Raw genomic sequence first — 23118 nt, forward strand, 5'->3', positions numbered from 1 at the left:
TGCGATTGTAAAATCTCTAACATTTTTTGGGGCTGCATCTAACCTATCCATGACTCGAAAATTAGGAGCCGATTTAGAGGCACAAACTTACTTTTTGCATCCAGTAACAAATGAGAAAATGTATATAATGTTAGATGCAGCCCATATGATTAAGTTATAAATAGTTATAATACATTAGGAGATCATACAGTTATACATAATAAAAATGGATTAAAAATTAAATGGCAATTTTTTAAGGAGCTTGTACGTCTTCAAGAAAAAGCTGGACTTCATTTTGGTTATTTTTTTATTTATTTTTTTATTTGATGTATTTTGTAGTTTTGCACTAGCTAATAACGTTATAGGGACAATTATTCGTCGTCGTCACATCCAATACTGCAAAGAAAAAATGAAAGTATCGTTAGCTGCTTCAATATTAAGTTCAATTGTTGCTGATGCGTTGACATACTGTTTAAATTCATAAAAATTACCAGAATTTTAAAATTGTGAAGGTACTATTGAGTTCTGTAGAAATATGAATAATATTTTTGATTTCTTGAACACAAGAAATTTTCCGAGTAAATCACCTGTAAAAGACCATTGTCTGAAAGAATATTGAACATTGCAACAGTTTTATAGATTTCTCTATTAGTTATTTAAGTAGTTTAAAAGATAAAGACCATGTACCAATAACTAAAAATATTAGAAAAATCGGATTTAATGGACTTATTATATGCCTAAAAAGTGTTAAACAGTCATTGGTAGACTTAGTATTAAGTGGTAAAATGAAATTTCTCTTAACTTATAAACTATCACAAGATCACTTAGAACTATTGTTTTCCACAATACTAGCTCGTGGTGGTTTTAGTAATAATCCCACTGCTTGGCAAGTTGAAGCAGCCATGAAACGAATATTAATTCATTCGGAAATTATGACATCTTTTGGTGCTAATTGTTTACCACAAGATACTACAGCCATATTATTTGTATCTAGTAACATAAAGAAACAGAATGAAATTGAAAATGAGTACATTGATATGTTATGTGCCCAAAGTGATGATGACGTATCCAATTACGATGGTTTACTTTTAAATATTTTACAATACACAATTACACATGATGTTGTTGAATATATAGCTGGTTTTATTGTTAGGAAAATAAAATAAATTATTAATTGCACTATATGTGAAAGTGAACTCTCTGCAAATTATTCTAGTTCATTAATTGATATAAAATCCAGAGGTTATTTAATAAAAACCTTGTAAGATGTTTCACAAATAGCCATGAAAGCTGAATTAGTTTTTAAGTCGAATATGAATATAATACAACAAAATTGCAATCCTATTCCATTATTATTAATAAAGGCTTGTAGTCAACTCCAAATAAATGCATTAATTCCTTCTTTAAATGAACATATTCTAAATCAATCTCCTATTCACAATCATCTACTTCAATTAATCAAAAATATATTATATCTATAGATTATAATGTAGATTTACACTTTGCCCCTTGGTTGAATTTAGCTGAATTATTTTTAATCTTAGTAGACTTGGTACAAAATAGTATAATTTCTTCAGTGGTTTATTTAGTATTGGAGACAATATACCGGCCAATATAGTATAACTAATTGATACAATAGTAACAATTGGAAAGGATCTTCGTGAATATGTGATATAGGGTCGGTGGGTGCTTGAAATTAAGCTATTTTGTACCTATTTCACAAAAGTGTCAGTCTACTAGAGATAAAGGTAGATTAACGACCTGTACCTTTATTGGTAGACTTTGGTAATTCGTATTTTTATGGTAGGAATAGTGGAGACATAAGCAATACCCATTAATGTTCATAAAAAATTTGTATTTGTGACTTGGTGTTTAGATTTCCGTAGAGGTGTTTCCACTTTTTTTTCTTACTGTTCTAACATGCAGAATATATTAACGTTTAATATTTTATTATAATATTTTTTTTTTTTTTTTGGTATATTTGAACAAATATTAGCATGGAACCAAATGATGGTTTGTAGTAGATAAAATTCATATTTTGTACACATAATTAATTTAAATAATCAATTGTAGGCAATGGAAATCGCATCAGCGATGAACTAAACGATGGTCAGAATCTTCCTCTATCGAGAGAAATTCCTGGAATTCGAGGGCGCTCAAGGGTTTTTATCGATGATAGAGGATATGTATTTTACCAACATTCCGTAAATAGAGATACAAGGTAATAATTAATATTTTTATAACGTTTTTTATTTTATTTTTTATCGAAAAAAATGCGATGAAGTAGGTTACTGCTCTGATGTACAGTTGGTAGGTATCTAGTACTCGAGTGATAGTGTATTTTAATACTTTATAAAAAAAAGTAATTGATTACAAATTCAAATACATTAAGAGTATTTATAGAAAATTTCAAATTTTTTATAAATTCATTTTTACCTATTATAAATCAACTGAATCAATTTTCATGTTTTATTTTAATTTTTAGGTTTAAGTATAGTAGTTAATTATTTAATTTATTTATTAATTTATTTGTTAATTTATTTAGTTTAAGTACATCGTATTTATCAGTTAGTATAACTAGTAACTATAAAATACTCATTTGTTTTCTTTGTCAAAGTACTTTAATTTTCGGTTGAATATAATTCAAAGTAAAAAATTATGTAGGTAATTAAAAATTCTAAATATTTTTATTTTTCATGATTAAAATTAAAACAGAAAACTGTAGATATAAACTAATAAGAGTTCAAGTAAGTTTTGATTTTAAATACCTAAAGATACTTTTTAATTTTTTTCTAAAGTGTTAAAAATGAGTAGGTATTTGAGTATTTTTATTCTCACTTTACAAGACTAGATGAGTCAAACAAACCTGAGTATAAACGAGTTAAAGTTACTTTTGGATTTTCATTAACTTAATTTTTAATTTATTAAATTTCTTTTAAAATTAACGAATTAATTTTTCATTTTAAGGAGTAGGTAATTTAAGTTCATTTACTTTATTTTTTTATTTTATAACATTTCACTATTTCAGTCTATTTTGTTTTATTTCAAAAAATACCTGTATTGAATTATTTAAAGTTAAAAATTTACATAACTACAATCTAATTTATATGGAAATACTATATAATGTATAAACACTATACCTCATAATTTAGTTTTGGGTTGGAAAAAAGTAAGCTAGCATTGCATAAAAAAATTATTTTTTTTTTTAACTTAAAAAAAGTGTGTAGCAACTTTTAACTGTTTGTTATTGATGCATTATAACTTAACAGAGTTAAAAATCATTAACTTGCCTAGCCTTACCTTCAATAATCTTTCTTTTCCTAACAATTATGGAAATCGAATCACTACAATTGGTGAGCTGTGAGACTTTCCTGTAAGGCATGTTTTTGAGCAAAAAACTGTTCACGTGCTGGCCCTTAATAATAAATTTATTCAAATTCTCGAGATATTTTGTGCTACACCTAAGAAATGTTCTGTGGAATACCAACTTCTGTTTCGTGAGTTATCTTCTTTGACCTTTTATACTGTAAATTATATATCAGACAATTGTTCGGAAAATGTTGACATATCAAAATCAAAATGCGGGTTAGAAGTTTCTGAGTTAGAAGATATGTTGGATATTTGATTTCAATTTTCGAAACCAATATTAATCTAAATTCTATTAAGATTTATAATTTAAACTATTCGTATAGTCTAAATAAATAATAAATACTAGATCTAATAATATTAAATCTTTTATATATATATAAAAGTTTTTTATGGATTAGGTGCCACTCTACTAAGAAATTAGAATTACATATTATTATTAATTACATGAATGTAATATGTTTTAATACAAATAGTTATGTTTTATTGAATATAGATATTTATGATGCGAAAGAAGAAGATACGGCTGTATGGTAACAGCTAAAATGGTTACACGTGTTGGAGCACAAATTATAACTTCTGCAGGTCATGACCACAATCATGAACCTGCACCTCGTTATGGATTAGGTGTTCGACAATTTTTTAATAAGTTGAGAGAGAGAGAGGTGTAGATGAAAATATTGCACCAAACATAATTGTCGACCAAGAAACTCAAATGTAAAAACAATAAAAATAACTATTTAATGTAAGTAATTATTTATAAATATATAATATACATAAATTAGGGAACCAGAAGCAGCAATGGATATTGGCCGACCCGTAGCCAACCGTGCTATAGCAAGAGCCAGGCGTCGTATTAGTCCACCAGTTCCCGATTCATCGAGCAATTGGCTAAATATTTTGAGCTCGATTGAATGGAGTCAGAGACTAATGTATGTCAACGGCGCACTAGATCAATTTTACCAAGGACCTTTGGAAGTGTTCAGAAATGACGGTACCGTACGTTTTGTTGGCATTGCCTTTACAAATGTAGCATTCCTACAACGAATGAATGTATATCTTCGGGTTGTTGGAACTGTGTGCACGGATGGAATGTTTCAAGTTCGACCGAGACAACCACCTGACATTGAACAACTATTTACCATTCAAATAGTTTTCAATGATGCGGTTAGTATATAGCTAAAACAACAAAACAATTAGGTATCAATTAATGTAAATATATTTCATTTATTTTTAAGGCAATACCAATTGTTCATGCACTTCTAATTGACCGTCAGACAGATTCATACTGTCGAGTTCTACAGCATTTTAGAAATGATTTGCAACTGAATTTGAACTATGACCAGCTTCAAATTATCACCGACTTTGAGCAAGGATTAAGGAATGCTATTGCCCGGGTACTTAATGAAGCCAACAATACTGGATGTTGGTTTCATTTTGTCCAAGTTAGTTGACAAACAAAAATCTATATTATCATTATAGGTCTGGGTACACCGCAGCAGTAAAATACTACTGGCCACAATTTACCATCATCCTGCTGCAGTGTGTGGAGGCCTTAATAATTGAAAAAATGTTAAAAACAAAAAAATATGAATAATTTATTTTTTATAGTGCATAATTCGTTACGTGAGGACACATAATCGAATTCTTAGAGCTAATGAAAATGCAAGGATAATCTTACGCATGGTAATTTTTTAGTGAAATTGAATTTATAGATTGGATTAGTAGATTTATAGATAAAATAGTTTCAGTAAAATGTATGAACAATGTCCCACCTATCAATTTTATGGTTTCTATTGTATGAACACGATTATTTCTCATAGAAAGCTTGGTGTTAATTAAATTAAGGATATCTAATTGATGCAACAAAATAATCTGATAGATAAATTGTGTAAAATTTTATTTTATGTTATTTTATTAATACTAATTATTTTTCAGAATCAAAGTTATCACAATTCGTCCAAATTCATATTTAAGACATTTAGACACCAAGGAGTATAAGACCTTAAGGGGTATAGTTTTTTTACATATATCATTATATCAATCATGAGTACCTAAAATAAAAGCAAACATGATGAAATGGGAATACCAGAAAGAATCGGACATACTATGCGAATGTGGTGAAGACCAATCAGATGACCACTTATTACAGTGCACACTAGCCCCGCCAGGATGCATATAAGCAAACCATACATTGCTAGAGACTCGTAGGAAATAGAGAGCTCTCATTGGTCCTATTACATTTGTGATAACATGATAAAGTTATCAATATTTTCAAATCTGATGCTTTTTCTAATTATAATAGATTTGCTAATTAACATTTTTAATTATTTAATAAAATGATTTATCCACCATCATTTAAATATGAAATTGTCAAAGATGACAATGTAAATATAATTTTGAGATGTGATGTGAAATCTATGGAAGACATCAGTGTGTGGGTTGCTGAGTTTGGTAAAGTAAATTATTTAAATTGGAACGTTCGAACTAGTGTTCCAAATGGGCAGCGAATTGTGTATTCGTAAGTATTTTATATTGTATTTACATTACTATTTATGTTGTAGAAATCTTAACTGAAAGCATCTTTAAACATTTTTTAGAAAAAAGTTTGTTTGTCAACATAGTGGATTTCAGAAGCCTAGTATATCTGAAAATCAAAAAGGCCTTTCGAAAAATGCTGAATGTCCAGCTAATGTTAAGGCTGTTATTAAACTGGACACAGTATCTACAAGGAAGAAAGATCCATTTATTAAGTTATTTATAAATTCAATTAAACTCATAATTAATTTTTTTGTCTTTTTGTTTAGCTTGTGAATTTGTCCAGATCATCTATGGTAATATATTATTCTGATACTATTTTAATTTTAATTTTTGTAATTAGTTTTTTTTTTGCAGACTCCAAATATGTGTTAAATTTGTGAAATAAAAATGAATTCTACATTTTTACAGATTGATTGACAAGTCATAGTAAAATAAGGCCATAATATTTCTAAGATTTTAAAATGTAAACAATTTATGTTATGTCTGACTGATAAAAATAAATTTATTAAATAAATTGGTACTTTAAATTTGTGTTCATTATTTACTAACAAATAATACAGACTGTATTATACAGTCTTTATTGTATTACACTGTATATATTTTAATTATGTGATTTAAAAATTAACAACACTTAATAATTGGAAATAAATAATAATAATAATAATAATACAAACATTACAATAAATATGTAATATTTATATTACAGAAAGGTTTAGTATGTTGTATAGAAATATATAATCATCATACCCATACGATAAAATCTGCTGAAAGTCTCAGATTTATTCCGGCTGGTGATGTAAAAAATATGTTTTATGAGTATTTTGATTCTGGAATGGGTATAGCTGAATCACAAAAATATCATGAACAATTATTGGAGTTAAAAGAGGATTTCACATTGGAACATTTTGCTAATGGAGGCATTAATCCATGTTATCGTACGGTTCGTTATTGGCATGATATTTGGAGAAGTTTGAATTTAGGTCCACGTAGTGGTGATGGATTAATTGAGGTAAATATCCAATTATAGCATACTATATAAATATATATAATAATAGTATACTTACATAATATTAGATACAGATAATACAAATAAGTAAGGTTAGCATACATATTAATGTAGCTTTATTATTTTAATTTTAATATAGAAACTAAAAGAAAAACAAGAAATATACAGTAAAAATGGCATTACTGTTTTATTCAAAGAAAATCCATTTGCCGTAATTGTTATAACACCCATTATGAGAAGAGCTCATCAAATGAAAGAGGCTAAAGAAATAATATTTGTAGACAGCACAAGTGCATGTGATCCTTTGAATCATTCAATAACATTTATTATGTGCCCAAGTTCTGCAGGGGCAGTGCCTTTAGCCATCATTTTAACAAAGGTCTAACGTATGAGTGTTATTGTCAAGGATTTAAATTAATAAATGAAGCTGTTCTAGAAAGTTTTTGTGGACAGGGATATCCAAATTTATTTCTGACTGATCAAAGCTCAGCTGAAATTAATGCCATCAATAATGTTTGGCCAAAAAGTAACACGTTACTTTGTACATTCCATGTCTTGCAAGTAGTTTGGCGGTGGTTGTGGGATTCAGCTCATAAAATTCCTATTGAAAAACGTAAACCATTAATGAAATTATTTCAAAATATTTTATATGCCGATAATATAATTGATGCAGAAAATGCTTACAAAAAAGGTTGTGAAAATGAAGAGTTTCCTCAATGGACAAAATATTTGTGTAATTATTGGACATATAAAGAAAAATGGTGTATATTTTTAGGGACAGTTATTCTAGAGGTCATGTAACTAACAATTACTGTGAAGTAGCAGTTAGACTTTATAAAGATCATGTTTTAGGTAGAGTAAAAGCGTATAATGTGTTAGCTTTAATAGATTTAACTAGTACAGCTTTAGAAGATTATTATAAAAGAAGACTAAGAGAATTTGCGGACAGTAGAAATTCCTCAATCAGATTAATGTTACAAAAAATTATGAAGAAAGTTACATTTTAAAAAAAAGATAAGATTGTACAAGAAAATGACTATGAATTTTTAGTGCCAAGTGAACAAAAGCAAACATTATTATATTATGTTAATATTAAATGTGGTCTTTGTTCATGCTCTAGTGCCTTGGCTGCAAAGTTTTGTAAACATCAGTATGCTATTTTTCAATTTTTTAATATTAAATCTGATCATTTTCCTTCTATAACTGCTACAGACCGTTTTAATATAGCTAAAATTGCCTTTGGAGAACAAGTCTTGGATAAGTCATTTTATGATCCATTTTTAAAAGTAAAAGCTGTAATAGAACAAAGAAATGAGACAGAAATTAATAATACAAATATTAATAATGATAAAAATGTACAACAATTAAATTTAATAGAACCCATACCATGTTCCAGTTCAGAACCAACTGATAGCAGCAAATTTGAAAATGTATTAAACTTATTAAACCTATGTAATACTTCATATGGGTCATCGTCTACGGGAATAAAAAAATTAGAACAAAGGCTTAAAAAAATTAAAAGCAAAGGGCAATGGGAAAATTTTTTACATACAGCAGGGAATTGTGTACCATTGAGAAATAGAGATGGTGAAACTATTAAGGTTCAACCTACCACAATAGCTCGACGAAGTGCAGGTATAACAAAAGGTAGCAAACGGTTATTAGCTGGTAGACCTCCATTAGGAGAAAATGTTGCTAAAAAAAGGAAAAGAAATTTGAACCAAAATATCAATTGTAATCAACCTAATGCTAAAAGTCATGGTTCACTTTAAATACCTATTTGTAATTTTAAAATTTATTTTTAATTTTTAGTACTTTAAAACTGACTATAATATGTATATATACACTTAATTTAAATTTGAATTTTAACTAGAGAACTTATACTTTATTATTATCATGAATTGTAAAAATTGTAGAAATTGACTAGAATATGTACATTACATATACATGAATTATGTATGAACTATGAAGAACTAATTAATCAAACTAACATTTTTAAATTAAAATTATGATAAAATTGTTAAAGGTTAAATGGTAAAATAACAAAATAAGTAATATCTAACAACAAATATCTAATTAGAAAAAGCATCAGATTTGAAAATATTGATAACTTTATCATGTTATCACAAATGTAATAGGATCAATGAGAGCTCTCTATTTCCTACGGGTCTCTATCAATGTATGGTTTGCTTATATGCATCCTGGCGGGGCTAGTGTGCACTGTAATAAGTGGTCATCTGATTGGTCTTCACCACATTCGCATAGTATGTCCGATTCTTTCTGGTATTCCCATTTCATCATGTTTGCTTTTATTTTAGGTACTCATGATTGATATAATGATATATGTAAAAAAACTATACCCCTTAAGGTCTTATACTCCTTGGTGTCTAAATGTCTTAAATATGAATTTGGACGAATTGTGATAACTTTGATTCTGAAAAATAATTAGTATTAATAAAATAAAATAAGTAGCTAATGAATTATGATCTATATATAAATGTATCAACATGTGATTTATTTGTAATTAATAGGTTAGACGTGTGACTTATCGGATGCATCCACGAAATAATACGATAATAAAAAACTGATGGGCTAATGTGGAGAACGGCACTTATAGTCTTCAAGATTTCATAAGAAATGTTTCATACACCAGTGAACAAATCTTGAGGAATGAAATCGGTGAACCAGATTTTCAACCTAGTAATTTATTTTCATAACTTAATTATATATGAGTTGGTTATATTTATTTTATTAACTTTTTACTTACAGTACTTGCTTTTCAGGGGTTAAATCCTAGACCAATTGTACCACCAAGTCAATTACCACAGAGGCCCCCTAAAATCTTATTACGACCAATGCCAGTACCACCAATCATACAACCAGCTGTACAATCACCAATAGTTGAAGAGGTACCAGATGCGATTCAACCACCAATAGTTCAACAACCAGAAGAGGCTGTACAACCACCGTTGGTTGAAGTACCTGCAGTGGGTTCAGTGGTTGTACAGAATCTTAGAGATCAGAGGGATATGCGACTGTGCGTAGAAGAGGTAAATTTAGAATTTTAAAATACTTAAAAATTAAAATCTTTATTAAATACATTATTTCAAACTTTAGGAAATCGTGGTCATCGTGGACCCAGAATACAAGGCAACGGTAGAGGTCGAGAAAGATTGAACGCAAGAGTCGGATGGGCAGAAATTTTTGCAAATATCGAGGAAGATAATATTATGACCAAAAACTAATAAAAGTTTTGCAGGGAATTTCTTCTAGTAGTAAAATAAATATTGCTTTTAGAACTAGAACTACGTGTTCCCTCCCCTGAGCCCAATCTACGCCCTATTCCTGCCAATGAAAGTAAGATAAAACAATTATTACAATTTTAATTTTTTTTAAATTATAATCAATAATGATTTTTTTTTCAGTGATTTTAGAAGTATGCATAATTTGTTACGAAGAAATGGTGACTGTTACTATAGTGCCTTGTCGCCACACATTTTGTAATACTTGTATCACACGACTGATAGAAGAAGGCTTTAACACATGTCCATTATGTAGAGGAAATATTCAAGTTTACGAGGGATATATATCATAACTAATTGATTTTATTATTTTTATTTTTTTGTTAACGTTAATCTAGAGATTTTTAGTAGTATACATTTGTATGTTCTGCGCACTTTTGACTGCGGAGATTGTACAATTTTAAGGAGGATTTTTCCCTCAAACTTTTTTTTTCTCCGCTGTACCAGACTGCGGTGATTGTAAAATTTTTAAGTGGATTTTACCCCTCAAACTTTTTTTTCTCCGCTGTACCAGTAAAAAAACACTGATTTTCAAAAACCATAATGTATGTTCTGCGCACTTTTGACTGCGGAGATTGTAAAATTTTAAGGAGGATTTTTCCCCTCAAACTTTTTTTTTTCCGCTGTACCAGTAAAAAACACTGATTTTCAAACACCATAAATGTATGTTCTGCGCACTTTTGACTGCGGAGATTTTTAAAATTTAAGGTATAGTTTTCCCCTTAAACCAATTATTTTTTCCCCTGTTACACATAGAGTTTAAACAGTGTATACACACTTCAACATTATTTATTTCCCTTGTAAGTTAAACATTCAGGTTACACTGTAATTTCATTTTAATAAATTATAGATAAAAGTCGTTTTATTTAATTCATTCCAGTTCAGACAGTTCAGTTAATATTCAACCATCGTTCAATCAGGTTCTGTTATTTTTAATCAAGTTTAATTCAGTTTTTTTATTTTTTATAAAAAATGAATTTTCAAAAAATTAACAACAGTTTTTATTCACTTGTTTCGTTAGTACGAAACAATGCATATCCTACATATCCAGAATTTACTACATTTATATCAAGATTGAAAACATTCAATTTATTTCCGTTGACTTCATCTCAAGATAAATACTCATTAGCTGAAAGCGGTTTTATATATTCAGGGGAAAAAGATATTGTTGAATGTTTTTGCTGCGGTCTTATATTGCATCGTTGGGAAAAAGAAGATAATCCATGGATTGAACATTCAAGATGGAATCCGAAATGTGTTTTTGTATTATTATCAAAAGGAAAGCAGTTTGTTGAAAATGTAGTAAAAAAATATGGTAAGATTATCGATATTTGTGATTGTGATTTTGGATCAAGGTCATATGATACTGTTTAGTTAATTTAACTTTTTATATTTCAATAAAAAAAAATCTGAATTTAATAAACTTAAATGTGTTAATAACTTATTTAATACCTCGTGAACGTATAGCCTAGTGGGATAACGCGTCTAATTTAAATTTAATATGTTAATGATTTTTAAAAAATGTTTCAGGTTCTATCGAATTAGGTAGGTAAGTATAATAATTCTTTACTGTTTATCCAACTAGATACTATACGTTCACATTTTTTTTTCTTTTTTTCTTTTTTAACCTTACATTTGTTTAGTATATAACATGTATGGATAAAAAAAACTTGTTAGTTTGAGCTAAGCTGTCTAGTGATCATATTCATATTTCTAGAAAAAATACTGTTTACTGATTTTTTTATTTTATCAATATGAATCCATCAATCGTTGTATCAAAATCTGTGTTCGATATACGTCCTTTTAGTAAGAAAAGTGTAACCGTTGGACTTCTAGTTAATAAGCAAATTTCAATTATTATATTATAATGTAAATTAACTAAAAAAGTTGTAACGTTAGATCTTGATCAGTGGTGTAAGTTAATGTGCGAAAACAATTTTAATACAATTATCGAAAAATTGCATACTCGTTGTAAACGTGTTAAGATAGCTGATAATTTTTTCTACTCTGTTAATGTAAACCAATCAACTATAGTTTTATATTCTAATTATAATTACATACCTAACATTATCTCATAATGATCTTCATCGATTGAAACAATTACAACATTGTATTGACTTGTATATTGTCGAAAAACAGAAAAAATTGGAATCATACCAAAGAACGTTTGATACAGCTTATGCGACGAACGTTACCCCAGCCCCACCCACCATCAAAATTTGACTTTTTGCAATTTTTTTTGCGCCAATTTTTAGTGCTCAATTCCTGCTGATTCTTGCCGCAAACCCCGGGATTCCTGCTCAAAAACCGCTCCCGTAAAAATTTAAAAACTGTATTTGCGGCGGAGGAAACGTTTCTCCAACCCCTCAAGGTCGGGATTCGACTTTTTTAACTTTTTCCAACGCCAATTTTTAGTGCTCAATTCCTGCCAATTCCAGCCTCAAACCCCAGAATTCCTGCTCTAAAGGTTTTCCCGGAAAGTCTAATATTCGATATTGTAAATCAGTTTAAATTTTATAATTTTAAATTTATAATTATTTTATTTTATTTTAATATAATGCCAAATACTAATAAAATTATAATATTATAAAAATAAGTAACAGTAAAAATTAAATTTGAAATACCTATAATTAAAGATTTGTTACCTAATTCCTAATATGATTGGTTTTTGCACGATTTTGCAAATTTCAACATTTTAATAGCACCTTTTTTGGGTTACAGATGAACATAAATCTGGTCTTTATTCAATTCAAAGTGTAAAATTTTCGCGAAAATCACACAATATTCAATATTAGAAAGTTATGTATTTAACTTAATAAAACTACTTTTTTTTATATTACAGATTTTTTCTGATTTTTTATCTGTTAAGCTCTTTTTACAGAATATTTACTTAATTTTATTTTCACATGCTGTGTGAATTTTATCAAATTATTCGACTTTGTAGAATTACATAAGTCTTATCAGAACAATTATTTTATTTAGTATTTTTACCAAAACTTTAAATTAAATTAAAATATGAAATAATTGTAGTTCTTGTCCATCCTTGTCTTCTAATAAATAAAACAGAGTTATAATATTTTCATTATTTTAGGAGATATCCCAATTGGTAAATTCTAACGGGGGCATAATGTGTGTAATAAAATAATTTATTATTCAGTTTTAAACATTTGTTTGACCTATTTTTCATGAAGATTAAATTAATTTAATAATTTGTCCCTATGTCTTGTTCTTGCAGTGCTATATTTAATACTTTTAAACCGCTTCTATACCTTTAGTAGAATATTATAGTAGAATTATTATTGGAATCATGATAATTCGATAAAATATGATTATATGAAATATTATTGGCGTAACTTCAGTTTTTGTTAGACCAGGGCAACATCTCACAGATTCACCGACTCAACATTTTTTTCACCCACATTCATATAGGATAATTCTTACTTTTATAAAGTAACCACTTTGCAGAGTGCCAGTGTAACAGTGTCTAAAATTTAAATTTATGAGCGCTAAGCGTAAGTATCAACTCTCCAATTTGACACAGGGGCTGTTCGGTTATCAGTTATTATTTATCAAAATATCAATATTATGATTTATTACAATGACCTTAATGAGTTAAAATAAGACTTATTATAATTTTTAAATATGCCGACCTATGGTTGTTGTAAATGACTAGGACAAATGGCCAAGTAGCTCACTCCAAGTGTTATCTGTGTCTTTTTTTTGATAGGTAGTAAATATATAAGTAAATTAGGTATTTTATAACAACTTTTTGTGGCTATTTGTAATTTGTATTTAATAAATTTATTCTATTTAATATAATATTTAGCTTGTTCTACATTTTTTAAACCTAACAATATTAAACTCCAGTATTCTCTATTCTGTTCCATAAGAATGAACCGCTCTTAGGCACATAGGCTGAGCCGCCGATCACTGTCTGATTATACGATGGATATTGATCGTTCGGTTATTGGTCAACAGTCGTTGGTTTTCGGCACCGGTGCTGCCGCCGTGTATTTAGAGAATCATAAAAACATATCGGTTTTGACCGGTTATTAAATCATAACAAAATGTAGTCACAAACAAAAAGTTAATAATTCGCAAAGGAAATATTATACGGTATATGTATGATAATCGCTAGAATAAACGTATACCTACGCATGTAAGTGGAATCAAATCAGTGACAGTGTGTCAGTGTGATAATACAAATCACTATGTAGAGTGTACATAGCTCGAATGAAGTAACAACCAAATTCTATTCTAATTATCAGATTACAAATATACAAATACTTTTCAACAACTAACTCAATGAAAAACATAAACACATTAAACCATGTCTTTTTATTTTAAATGTACTCTTAAAATTAAATATATTATGGTCTTTAAAACCAAAATAGTCAAAATATGAACTAAAATGTTGAGTAGGTACTTTATTCCAAGTGTTGAGAATTGTATTTTGTTACTCACATATCACAAAATTAATCATAAAAACTACAAAGTAAGCAAACGAATTGAATGTTTGATTTTCTTATAACAAATTAATTGTTGTTTTGCTAAAAAACTATATAATAAAATAAACACTTTTCGTCGTGGACTGTATTGCGTTTACGTATATTACAATTTTTATAATAATCATATTATAATTATTAATATCATATAAGATAATAATAACGGACGACGGGATGACATAATTGTCACGACGCATCAGAGAAGATGTGCACACTCACGCACTTGACTGACAATCACAATAACTTCGCCGAAAATACTTTTTTTTCGAAATTTAATAACATTTTTCGCGCCACACCGGTTGAGAACCACTGCTGTAGACTAACATATTATTAAAATATATAAAAACAAGAATACAAAATTATAAAAGGCTTATCTGACCAACTTGGTCTATATAGATATACAATATATTATCGATAATGATCGACGCGACGGTGCGGCGGTGCGGGTTCCCTTTCATTATAACTAGCACACACGCGCGCCTATCGTTATCGATCGCTAAAAAAAATCAAGTAAAATAATACTAAACTATAGTGCGGTCCACGAAAAGTAGGCCGCGATCGTCACGCTTCTACCGGCCGATTTACGGTATTGGTTTCCAAACGTTTTCCCGCCTAATATAATTTCAAATCATCTAATGTAGGTACAATATAATGTAAAATAAAAAAATATCATATTAAAGTAAACATTCGACTATATTATTACATATTTTTTTTTACGCTTTTTATAATTAAATAAGTCAATAATAATAATAAAAATAAATATATATTTACAAATAGTTACAAAGTCGTCGTCGTAATAAAAATTAATAAGGTAATTCATCATCGTCGTTTTCGTCTTCATCAGTAGAACTGTCATCAGGATTTATTATAAGTATGATGGGCTCTAATATTTCATCCCTCAACCCTTCCTTTATGAAATCTGCATCTTGGAGTTTATTGCAATGTTCACCACACTTTGTCCAAACCTCTTTAGTTATCTCATCTAAGGCATTATTTACCAACACTTCAACATCTGCCATTTTGAAAGTGCTGTTTTTTTTTGCGACTTCACCCAATCAGCTCAATTGGGTTGTACTGACAGTGGTAAGGTGGGAGTCTTTCCACTTCATGAACCATTTGTAACGCGACTGAATCAAACTTATATTTTTTTTCTCGAGGTATGGCCATTTTAACTTTTTCACGTAGTTCACACAATGTTTCTACCGGTGAATATGAAATGCATTTTTTTTCAAGTCATTCTTGAATATCTGCCTTTCGCGCGTTTGCTCTGGGATACTCTTCAGCTAGCACAGAATGGTAGGAAGCATTGTCCATTACCACAACAGACGGTTCTTCTAAATTGGCCAACATTTCAACAAACCATTTTTCAAAAATGTCCACGTTCATTTGCGAATGGTAGTCTTCCGTACTACCCGATTTACATTGAAAGACCAATTTCGAATTGTTAACAAATCCAAATGAAGGTGAACCAGCTTGGCATACAATGAGTCGAGCACCCTTTCCAATTGGTACTTTGAGTCCTTCGGTATTTTCTGGATTTTGCCATATGTAACCTTGCGTATGATTCTGGTTTACCCATGTTTGGTCTAGGTAAACTACCGGCCTTGTGTCATTATTCTGTCTCAATTCGTACAATTTTCTTAAAAATTTTACCCGGCAAGCAACAATATCATTTCTCTCCATCAGAAATTTACGCCCATCATTACACTTCTTATACTTGAAGTTCAAATTGTGTAAAATACGTTTAACTGACGTTTTTGAGCCAGGGTAATTAATTTTTTCTTGCATTGCCACTAATATTTTTGCGGTCGTCGGAAATTCACCTTTATCATAAAAACTATGTATAGTTCTTCTGACAACTTCATTGTCAAAATCTTCAAGAGAACTCTTACTTTTACACGTTTATAACTTTTCCTATGTGATTTGAAAGCAATTTTGTTAGAAGGTCCGACTTCGAGTTCTTTTTTCGCTTCAGAACAAACTTTTTTTACACAAGCGAGACTTACACCACACGCTTTAGCAGTCACATCACGGGTTTGTTGAAAAAAATTTGAAAGTTCTGGCTTACTTTTATCAGCAACTATCGTCTTGAAATAATTGTATACATGGAAAATCACTTTTTTCGTTTGAGAATGGATATCTTGATTGAATGCCATTTTAAAAATATGTATTGTTAAAAATATTTAACTGTAAAAAAACTGTAAACTTCTATTGTACAATATAACTAATAATAAGGCAAAAAAAAATTCAAACTTTAAAACCCGCGTTAATTACAAAACCAAAGTTGAACACAAGAAATATTATAACGCAAACCACGGTACAACTTTCACGACGATAAGAACATAACCACACAAAATTATTGTTATTATTTGTGATAACATACCAACGAGTCAACAAAATCAAAATTACGAAAATGTATACTAAAATGCGATGAAATACCGCCAGAAAATCATCTGTACTATAATAAAATAATAATAATAATAATAATAATAATACTCCCAAACGGAGAACCCCTGGTTTCACTAAAAACGGCCGGTAGGCGCATGACGATCGCGGCCTACTTTTCGTGGACGGCACTATAATACTAAACAACATTAGTCCATTTTAATTTAAAATATATAATTCACAAGATTCGTGAATAGTGTGAGACTGTGAGCACTCAATTGTAGCTCTCGCACAGGTTTATCAATTTTGAGAAATGAAGATTACAAATTTACAGAACATTTTGTTTTTATCACTGAAAATTCTTATAGGTATACGGGGCTATACGGTATTCTTATAGGTAATTACCCCCGTATACCCTCCAATACACCACTGGAGCCACGTCATATAATTGAAAACTAATAAATATTTTTACGAAAAACGTTTATTATTATCATTGAGGCACACCGGTTAGGAAAAGCTGAATCGTCTACAAAAATCATTTGCTAAATATAGCTTTAATTTGTTTCCATAATGTTATAGCAATAGCGACAAATTGAAGTTTTATATTTATAGTACTTTATTATTACAACCAGTTACTATATTATAGCAATATAGCGGCTAAAATGTTATAATAATAATAGTCCATGTTGTAAGTTTGTAACCATCGACTGTCATCGTTAAATTATCAGTGCGTAAATCGTATTTGACAGTACTAGTCACGAGTAATAAATAATTAGTATAAATTATAAAATATAAATTACATTCACACAAACATTGATTTTTTTTGTCATTTTTAATTTGGGAGCCGTCAATATTTTGTGAAGACTCAAAGGAGCCTTGGGATGAAAAAGTTTGAACACCTCTGATGTAGACAACAGCTATATTTTCGTAGCGACTGACAGCGGTGGTTACGTTTGGAGGTGAGGGTGCACGAACAAGGCTAGTTTCGTTCAGCAGATAGGTTCGTTTTTAAAATGGAATAGGCATATAATTTATTAATAGTCGATAATAATATTAGTGTTTACTTATTTTTGATCATCTTATCAAAATAAAATAAAATTACCGATATTCATAGACATTCATCATTCGCTGATAAATATTACGTGCGACGTGGTCGAGGAGTGTCTTTTTCGTTGGCTTGTTGATATTTTAATTCAGTTAATTTGCTAAATTCTTTTACAATTTTTAAAATATTGATATAATAATGAGTGGAAGAAAACCTGCTGTGGCACCAACTAAGGTGATAGAAATTGTTTTACAATTTAAGGACCGAATCGTGCAAATTGATGAAAACTATGAAAAAAGTAAGTACATTACCTATTGAGATTATTATTAGATTAAGAAACACATTTTCACGTAGGTTTAAGTAATTTGTCTTAAATTGTATTGATTGAATATTTGCAATTGATTAATTAATCAGAGTATTTTTAAATTAAAATGTTCTTACAAAGTTTTATTTTAAATAATAATATATTTATTTCTATTGTGCTAGGAATAAAAAATGTTAGTTTTTACCACTAGGTACTCAAATTATAATTCATGTTTATTAATAATTTAAAATAAATTCTTTATTCTGTGTATAACATAAGAAGATTGGATACCACAGATTTGAGCAAAATAAATCTATGAATGAAATATCTACGTATTGTGGACAGTAGGTAATTTGTAAATGTTTTACATTAGGTATTTAGGTACATTAGTAATATTGTAATTTATAGTAGTACAATAATATGTAAGCAAAGTAAGTTATTAATATAGACCAGGTCAATGCAGTGAATATACTGAGTTCTGAGACTATATAAATAAATACAATAATAATAAATTATTTTATTGTAAATAAACAACGAGTGAAGCCGTGAAGGGGGGTTCAGCTGTATGTTATGGTACCAATACGGCAATACGAATAGGCAATGATTGTAGTGTAACGTGCCATGTACAATCAGTTGAATGATGTCGAATCGGAAAGGTTTTTGTGAAATAAATGAAAACTCTCGAAATTATTCTAAGTGTTTTTTTTATTTAAAAATTATTCTAAGTCCAATTAATAAATTTAATTGAACTTGTGAAGAATATTCTAAGTCCAAATGACAAAACTTTTGATCTGGGTGACGTGAAGGTGCTCGCTCTAACTCTGGTGTATCACGTCTGAAATGTGCCTAATCTGGACCCCCTTTTATATCGTCTAGGGACTCCCACGGTACCCTCAGGCCCCTGTTGGTCATCTGCACCTGCATCAGCTTCTGCCCACGCTTTGCGTCATCCGGGCGATAGCGTGCGTCAATTATATGACTATAATATTCTATCGGGTGAGTGATTTCGCACTTAATATATTCTACCGGATGGTAATCACGCATTCATAATATGCCACCGGATAGCAATCATATATCATTATCTCCTAGCGGATAGAAAACACAATGATGCTTTTGATTGTTTTTAACTTTTGTTTTTAGATCTTAATTTATTATACTCGATCATTACTTGTTTGACTGCTCACCCTTAGCATAACTATAGGGGTGTTGTTTGTTATGCTCCTAGTGTTGTGGTTATTATTGGCTACAATATGTAGTAATTTATGTATTATATTTAATATAGGTATCAGAGCACGTTGCAGTAGCATACACTAGTAAATTATATTTACATGTTAGTTATAAAGCAATATATGTATTATAAAGTATAAACTAATGAAGAAATAAAATAAAAATTAATACAAATATATGTTAAACTTTTTTATACTCGTTTTAGTCTAGACATATGGGTCGAACTCCAAAATATAGTCTCGGACCGAACACGAACTGAACTTATTAATGGTACTTGAACCGAACATTTCGTATATCAAAAACTACACCTGTACTATATATATTTTTATTATATTTCATTATTAAACCAAACCCAAATTGAAATTTTGAATCAAATGTTAAGACTAACTTTATTATTTTATTTCAAATCAAAATAACTAACGACTATTAAATAAGGAGTAGGACTGAGGACCAATTGTATTAACTTGTAATATTGTTAAGCTAGTTTCGAATTAAATTTATATAAATAGTACAAAGCCAAAATAATTATGTAAGTCTATAAATAATCGATACTAGGACCGTATCATGTATTTTTAGTTTTGTAAAAAGTTACAAGTGAATCACTGTGATAGATTCTGTTAAATTTGAATCCAATGATATAATATCATTGAATAAGAAAAACGATTCTGAGCGAAGACAGTCAGTTAGTCTATAATATCTTACTAAGTGTATTTGATGATATAATTGAGAATAAAGTAATTAATTTTAGTTTTTGTATATTTAGACATTAGTATTTACTATAGTTGGTTAAATTCATTTTTCCCCAAAAAACCTACCCTTCCCATAAAATGCTATTGCGTGTATATAAAATATAACAATATTCTCTAAAAGTTTCATATACCAACAAATAATATTTTTAAATTTTAACAAAATAATTAAAAACGTTATTCTTGGTTTAAATATGTGATTTTGTCCAAATTTGAATTTAAAATGTCTGTAAAAAATAAATATGTTTGTATATTTTTTAAATTTTTTGGTTACAGAATGAATTATTTATGAAAATTTTTGTTTTAAATTTTCAACTCTTAGTTATAAAAACTGAACATTTTATAATTTTTTAATTCCAATGATTGATAATTTTCAAGATTTTGACAAATTTAGTCAAAATTTGAACTTTAAATGCTTATAATAACATTATAACATTCAGTGAAATTTTCATGTATCTACAATAATTCGTTTTCGAAGTACAGCCAAATAAGAAAATCACTACATGAGAAATCGAGAGAATATCCAGTGTTGTAAAATTATGAACTTCAAACGCTCATAAAAATTTATTTTGACTTGCTTTTAAATATTTTATTTTTGATAAAAGTAGAAAAAATTTTGTTAAATCTTTTATTACATTTTAAAATCCTAGATTTAAAAAAGAAAAATGTGTATGAATTAAAAACTCCAAATAATTGGCAAATTTTCGTTTTATTTTTACATATTTTGTCAAAATTTCAACTTTAAATGCTAAGAAAAAAAAATTGTGACTACAGATTTTTAATATTTTTCATCTACCTTTGAAACAATATATAAAGAGCATTCTATTAAATTTTCAAGAATTTGTTAACCAATAAATACAATTTTATAGATATTTATCCCTTACAGACCGATAAGGCACGATCGTGAGGGTATGGTTTTTTTTTCTCATTGTTATATTTATTCTACTCTATTCAAACCGATCTCACACGATCGTGAAGATTACGTTCTATCGTTTTATCTAATTTTAAAAGTAATAGGGTAAAACCCAGCCATGCTCCACGTATTATTAGTTTTATGTTTTTATCAGTTTAATATATCCTTAGTATTCGGGTTATTTTCTTGGTAAATATTTGCGATAGCAATGAATTTGTTGTTTTGTTTTATCAACCATATAATTTCAAAGCCGTTTCCATCAACTATAGTTACGTAATATTTGTTTTTTTCGTCGTAATTACACGAACAATATTTAGTATCACGTTCGTGAGTATCCGGTCTATAGTTACGTATTTGCGTCCACCATGAATGTCGATCAAATTTTAGATTTATTAGCAGATTCCGATTTAGAATTTGAAGACGACGACGATTATGATGCAGATCCAACCTTTACTTTAACTAATCAACATGGAAATAATATTTTGTGCGAATCAAGTGATTCTGAAGTAGAATTAGAGGACGAACAACTTGAAACTGGTAGACAATTGGAAAAAAATGTACAGTTTAGTGTCGATGATAGTATTACGCGTAACGAAGAAGGTGATACATCGGTTTTCGAAAAAGTTAAATGGCGCATACAATCATTTACATCTAAAACATTTTCCGAAAAGGTTCCGAAAACCGTACCTGTGGGTACACCTATGAAATATTTTACCGAAGAATTATATGAACTAGCGGCGTTGTGCACTAATTAATATTACATGGAAAATACGGGTAAAGTATTAAAGACATCTTCCATTGAAATGAAACAATTTTTTGGAATTCACGTAATTATTGGTTGTATTAAATTTCCTCGTCTCCGCATGTATTGGAGTGCTAAGTTTCGATATGATCCTGTTGCATCGATAATGTCTCGAGATCGTTTTTTTCAATTGAGAGTTAATTTACATTTTACAAATTTGGTTAGTGATGAAATGAAAAAAAATAACTAACTATGGAAAGTTCAACCACTCATAGATATTGTAAGGAACAGGTGCTTATCTATTGAGCGATCATCAATTTATTACTCAATTGATGAACAAATGATACCTTTTCTTGGACGTTGTAAGATAAGACAGTTTGTGAAAGGTAAACCTAGGCCAGTTGGTCTTAAAAATTTTGTAGTTACTACGTCCGATGGTCTAATTATTGATTTCGAAATATATCAAGGACTTACCACGCCTTTTCCTGACAAAAGTCTAGGACTTGGACCGGCTGTAATTTTACGTCTTATTGATACAATACCAGAAGGTTCATCTGTATTTTTCGATCGATATTTTACGACTATTCCGTTGATGCAAAAATTAGTACAGCTAAAAATTCATGGAACTGGTACTATACAAATGAATCGTCTACAGAAATTTCAATTTAAAGCAGATTCTAAAATGAAAAGAGGGGATTTCGAAGAAATTGTATCTGATGATAAAAATATTTCTATGTTGAAATGGAAAGACAACAAGTCAGTAGTTATGACATCAACATGTTACGGAGGTTTACCGACAACAACAGTATCCAGATGGGATAAAAAACAAAAAAAACATATTGAAGTACAAATTCCTAATATGATATCAAAATACAATGAAAAAATGGGCGGTGTTGATCATTTTGATCAAATGATGGAATATTATAGAACTTGGTTAAAAACAAGAAAGTGGCCACTTTACGTTATACTACACTTACTTGACCTATCAGTAACTAACAGCTGGTTTGAATATTTAGAAGATTGTAAAATAAATAAAATACCAAAAAAAAAAAATTAA

At 29.1% G+C, this 23118-nt stretch overlaps 3 protein-coding genes and 3 pseudogenes across 3 annotated transcripts; all 6 read left to right on the plus strand.

The window, feature by feature from the left end:
• Positions 1–764: 764 nt before the first annotated feature.
• Positions 765–5346, plus strand: LOC114123091 (uncharacterized; annotated as a pseudogene).
• A 290-nt stretch (positions 5347–5636) lies between these two features.
• LOC126554950 (uncharacterized) lies at positions 5637–6368 on the plus strand. The gene is made up of 2 exons (XM_050209936.1): positions 5637–5866; positions 5946–6368. Exons 1-2 carry the CDS (start codon positions 5685–5687, stop codon positions 6157–6159), a joined length of 396 nt encoding a protein of 131 aa, XP_050065893.1. The 5' UTR covers positions 5637–5684; the 3' UTR covers positions 6160–6368.
• Positions 6250–8664, plus strand: LOC126554952 (uncharacterized; annotated as a pseudogene).
• Positions 8665–9429: 765 nt separating this feature from the next.
• On the plus strand, positions 9430–10487 carry LOC126554953 (uncharacterized; annotated as a pseudogene).
• Positions 10488–11166: 679 nt separating this feature from the next.
• Positions 11167–11568, plus strand: LOC126554951 (death-associated inhibitor of apoptosis 1-like). Its single transcript, XM_050209937.1, has one exon. The coding sequence runs from the start codon at positions 11167–11169 to the stop codon at positions 11566–11568; it is 402 nt and encodes a 133-aa protein (XP_050065894.1).
• A 10833-nt stretch (positions 11569–22401) lies between these two features.
• On the plus strand, positions 22402–23118 carry LOC126554954 (piggyBac transposable element-derived protein 3-like). Its single transcript, XM_050209938.1, has one exon. The coding sequence runs from the start codon at positions 22402–22404 to the stop codon at positions 23116–23118; it is 717 nt and encodes a 238-aa protein (XP_050065895.1).

The sequence above is a fragment of the Aphis gossypii genome, unplaced genomic scaffold (assembly GCF_020184175.1).
Source record: "Aphis gossypii isolate Hap1 unplaced genomic scaffold, ASM2018417v2 Contig00660, whole genome shotgun sequence".
Taxonomy (NCBI): Eukaryota; Metazoa; Arthropoda; class Insecta; order Hemiptera; family Aphididae; genus Aphis; species Aphis gossypii.